Genomic DNA, 4,792 nt, shown 5'->3' with positions numbered 1-4,792 from the left:
CTCTCCAACCCTTTCTGTCTCACCCTTTATTATTTTTAATTTTAGAGTGAGTCAAATTTTCCCACCCAAGGTTTGGCTCAAAAAAAAAAAAAAAATTTACAACTTTTGAAGATGATCATTTAGCCTTTTACAATTTTGAAAATATGTAATTTAATCTTTGTGGCCTTAATACCACTTTAACTGACATCTCATCACAATGTAGATATTATCAAGAACTTGAAGGCCATACAAGAGAGTGGTAAATTATGATAGAGAGGTGTAATAGAGATTGAAGAAAGACCAAAATACATCATGAAGAGAGATTGTTAGAATGAGATCAATAAATTTTAAGTATAAGTAAAATTTGTAAAATGAAATAAGGACAATGAAAATTAACTAAATGAATTGTTAGAATGGAAAAGATTGGTATTGAGAGTAGATGTAAAAGTTGAATTGCCCTAGAAGATTAGTTGCCGATAATAAAATGATGGTTAGATTTGGTGGACATTTATTTAGAAATGGTGAAATAAAAAGAGATTAAGAGAATCTTAATGTAAATATGATACCTCAATCGAATTTATTTAAAATTTATCTTAATAATATAATTTTGAAATGTGAAATAATTAGATATAATATAGTATTTTAACCTTTTTACATAATTTTTAAGGTTATTTTGTGAGTTTAATTTTGGGTGATACAGTGTAATTTATTATATCCAGGGATGTCGAATTTTATGGCAAAACTTTCTTGAGGGAAACGGTGATTCTCTTTTCCTTTCAAGAATCCCAAGATCCGAACTCATGGGTGGAAAACCCAAACCCAGAACCAGGCCTCTTTCACAACAACATTCAATGTCACCCAGGTTTCAGAGTCACGATCTGCTCTCTCTTCATGTCCTTTCGCTCACTCTCTGTTTGTCTCGTAACCACCGCCATTTTTATTAATTGAATTTTCTCTGTAAAAACAAAAACAAAAAACAAACAAAACGCATAAACCACAACAAAATAATTTCACATTGCATTTACATATTTCATGGCAACAACCACCACAACTACTACTAGTACTACAACACATCTCAAAGTTCAAGCTCAACCCATAAAGCCCAAACGCCGTAAGTATCGTGAAACCACTATCTCCTCCTCTGCCACCTCCACTTCTACCGCCGCTACCGCTACTACTGCTACTAGTACTTCTACTGATTCCTCTGACCTTTACCGGACTCAGAAGCTTGACCCACCTACTGTTGTCTCGCCTGATAATTCCTGGTGCTGCCCAGCTTCAAAACCCATTTCAAATCCTCCACAATCGCAGCAGCAGCAACAGAGATCCGTCCGTTCACCCGTTAGAGAGCCTGACCCGATACTGATCCCCGATTCGTCTTCATCGTTTAGAATCCGGTTCTCTCCCGGGAGTCTATCGCCAGTCATGGACTTCACGCATACGTCACCAACATCATCGACGACGACAACGCTCAACGGTTACTCGTCCTCAGATTCAGCATTCCCTTCAAGTTTCAGCAAATTTAATTCGGCTTTAACTGCGGGTCTTTTAAATCCGATGTCGCCCCCACCGGATAAAACCCGTTCCAGCCCCACGCTTTTCGAAATGATGGCGTGTGAACCCGAGATTCTTCCGAAAACCCAGATCCCAACAAACCACCAGGGTGTTCCCACAATTCCCCCGAAAATGAGTCACCAACAGCAGCAAACATTTGATAGCCAGCAATTGAAAATGCAAAGAATTTCAGATCTTCTGCTGACTAACAGTCCGGGTAATCAGTTCAACGAGCCGGCGTCGAGTGACATAAAACTGACTCTGAGTTCTAAGGATGGTATAAGTGTATCCATGAATGTGCACAGACAGATACTTGTGGCACATAGTAGATTTTTCGCGGTTAAGTTATCGGATCGTTGGACAAAGCAGCAGCAGAAAACTAATCTTCCGTACATTGTGGAGATTGCGGATTGTGATGACGTTGAGGTTTATATTGAGACTTTGAGGTTGATGTACTGTAAGGATCTTAAAAAGAAGTTGATGAGAGAGGATGTTTCCAAAGTTCTTGGTGTTTTGAAGGTAAAGTGGTCTAATTTTTTATTTTCTTTCTCTCTTTTTATTTTCCCTAAGTAAGAGCAGTAGTTATTTATATTTTTTTCTGGTGTCAATTTTTATGTTCTGGGGTTTTTCTTCTGGTGCTTGAATTTATTTTGTTGCTTAAAAACTGTATGCAGGATAAGGAAGGAAAATAAAGATTTTGAAATAATTTAAGGACTCCACTTTACCAGGAATATGCTAGTAAAATATATTTTTAATGTGCAGTGAATCGTGTGATTACAGTTCTATGCTTTGTTGTGGGAAAATTGAGCTAAGGTTAAAGGTTTTTACTGTTTGCTAATAAATAATTTTCCTTTTTTATGGAAGCCATGTAAAGGGATTTGCCTACTAATCCTTTTTGGTTTTGTTTGTAAGTCCAAGTTATCTAAGACCTCCAATGCATACACTTACAGGGTTAGCAATCAGCTTGTGAGCACATTAGAAATTGCAAAATTATTAGTGCCATATAGATCAATGTTGATTATGTTTGCAACTAAATTGAGAGCTGGGGTTTAGGGGATTTAATTGTTTGGTTTTTATGTGTATTTTTTTAGGTTTCAGCAGCGATTGGGTTTGATGCGGGGGTTTTATCCTGTTTGGAGTACTTAGAAGCTGCACCATGGGCTGAGGATGAAGAGGAGAAAGTGGCTTCATTGTTATCAGAGCTCCGACTTGAAGGTGTTGGAGCTGGTGAAGTTTTGAAGAGGGTTTCAGTTGAAGTTACTGGTGGAACAGAAGAGGGTAGTAACAATGACGAAGTACTTCTGAAGCTTTTACATGTAGTTCTTGAAGGCAAAGATGAGAAGGCAAGACGTGAAATGAAGGGGCTGGTATCTAAGATGCTTCATGAAAATTCATCTCAAAATGATCTTCGAAAGGAGTCACTGTACTCTGCTGGTGATGGGTGTTTAAAATTACTACGCCAGCATGTTCTGCAAGCAGCAGCAGGGGATCTGCGGGATGTGGGACAGATTGCCAGGCAGGCGGATAATTTGCATTGGATTTTGGATATCTTGATTGATAGGCAGATTGCTGAGGACTTTTTAAAAACATGGGCTTCTCAATCTGAAGTATCTGAGGCACATTCAAAAGTTCCAGCCATCCATAGGTATGATATTAGCAGAGTTACTTCTAGACTGTTTGTTGGAATTGGCAAAGGACAGTTATTGGCTTCAAAGGATGTTAGATTCTTGCTGTTAAGGACTTGGTTGGAGCCTTTTTATGATGACTTTGGGTGGATGAGGAGAGCATCCAAAGGCCTTGACCGACACTTAATTGAAGATGGTCTTAGTAACACGATTCTTACTCTGCCTCTAGCTTGGCAACAGGAAATTTTGCTTGCTTGGTTTAATAGATTCTTGAACTCTGGTGAGGATTGTCCTAACATACAAAGAGGGTTTGAAGTTTGGTGGAGGAGAGCATTCTGGAGACGTAGTGGTGAGCAGGAACGACCCAGGCCATTACGAATTACAACTGCAACTATTGAGAACTCGTGAAGTTAATTGCAACACCAAGAAATAAATGATAATGCTCTAATGGATCTATTGCCTTCTTGTGGTCGCTTTGGTCTTGGTTCTAAATTAATTTTTTTCCCTTTTTGTCTCCTTCCTTGCTAAACCAGGACTGGATATTCTTTGGAGGGATTTGAGTTTCACTTGAAGTATATTACGTGTCTGTTTGACTTCATATAACCAGGTTTAGTCTGGAAGAAGACAACATTCTCTGGATTCAACTCCCATATATATGTGAAGATAAACTCAATAGAATGCTTGTTTTATCTATTTGACACATCAGTTGGTGCTCGTATATTTTTGGTATTGAATTTTGTTTTCGTATTGTGATGGTCCATCTGTTCTCGTGTTATCATCTTAAATTTATATGAACTCTTATAGGCTCAAAGAAGAGGAACATTCTGGTTAACCAGAATTGGTTGTTCACGTCTGAGATATTTGAACTGTTTTTCAGAGCAAGAGGGCTGGGCAAAGCATCCAGCAAATGTGATTGGATAAGACACAATGAAGGGCGTCAGATTTGTACTGTTACTTCTTTGTCTGTAATCACTTCTGTCCACATTGACACTGGATAAACCTGGACTATGAGATGGTGGAAATTAAGTGTAACTATTTAAGGTATATGAGATATCTCTGACAAATCAATTTAGCCGCTCAGTTGTTGAAGCATTACATTACAAACATTACCATAACTATCATTTCTCTGGTTCCATTTAATTGGACTATGTTGGTACTGGATTAGTTCTTGATGTTAATCCTAAGAATTACCATGCATGTTAGATAACTAATCCTGTATTTATTTTTGGAAATGTTATTATAAATTTGATTGACACTCTCAATTTTTTCTTGGCTCAGTCATAAGTATTGAATTTCTGATTTGGAAAAATATAATAGCACGAGTTCCAATAAACCGTTATATTGGAATGGTATGGACATGAGATAACCATTAGGATATATATGGAATTTTCTTGTCTAGTGCTAATTTGTCTTTGCTCTTTTGGTTGAAAGTCATCTCGTTTTGTTTTTCTCTATTGTCCTTATCTGCTTTTGAGAACCAGATGCATTCCATAGACCACAGGAATATTAGGAGCTTTATTAGAGCTGCTTTATCTTGTTGTGACTTTCTAGTCGTTAAGTATAGTAGCATGCCTTCTTCTTACGAGAACCAGTTGCATTCCATCCACTACAGAAGTAATGGGAGCATTATTTGA

At 37.6% G+C, this 4,792-nt stretch overlaps 1 protein-coding gene across 1 annotated transcript; it reads left to right on the top strand.

Moving 5' to 3' along the window:
- Nucleotides 1–731: 731 nt before the first annotated feature.
- LOC123212153 (BTB/POZ domain-containing protein At1g63850-like) lies at nt 732–3,876 on the top strand. The gene is made up of 2 exons (XM_044631213.1): nt 732–2,052; nt 2,625–3,876. Exons 1-2 carry the CDS (start codon nt 1,012–1,014, stop codon nt 3,564–3,566), a joined length of 1,983 nt encoding a protein of 660 aa, XP_044487148.1. The 5' UTR covers nt 732–1,011; the 3' UTR covers nt 3,567–3,876.
- The last annotated feature ends 916 nt before the right edge of the window (nt 3,877–4,792 follow it).

Source organism: Mangifera indica, chromosome 3 (assembly GCF_011075055.1).
Source record: "Mangifera indica cultivar Alphonso chromosome 3, CATAS_Mindica_2.1, whole genome shotgun sequence".
Lineage (NCBI taxonomy): Eukaryota > Viridiplantae > Streptophyta > Magnoliopsida > Sapindales > Anacardiaceae > Mangifera > Mangifera indica.
Note: the sequence above shows the minus strand (reverse complement) of the source record. Positions and strands in the feature narration are given on the sequence as shown.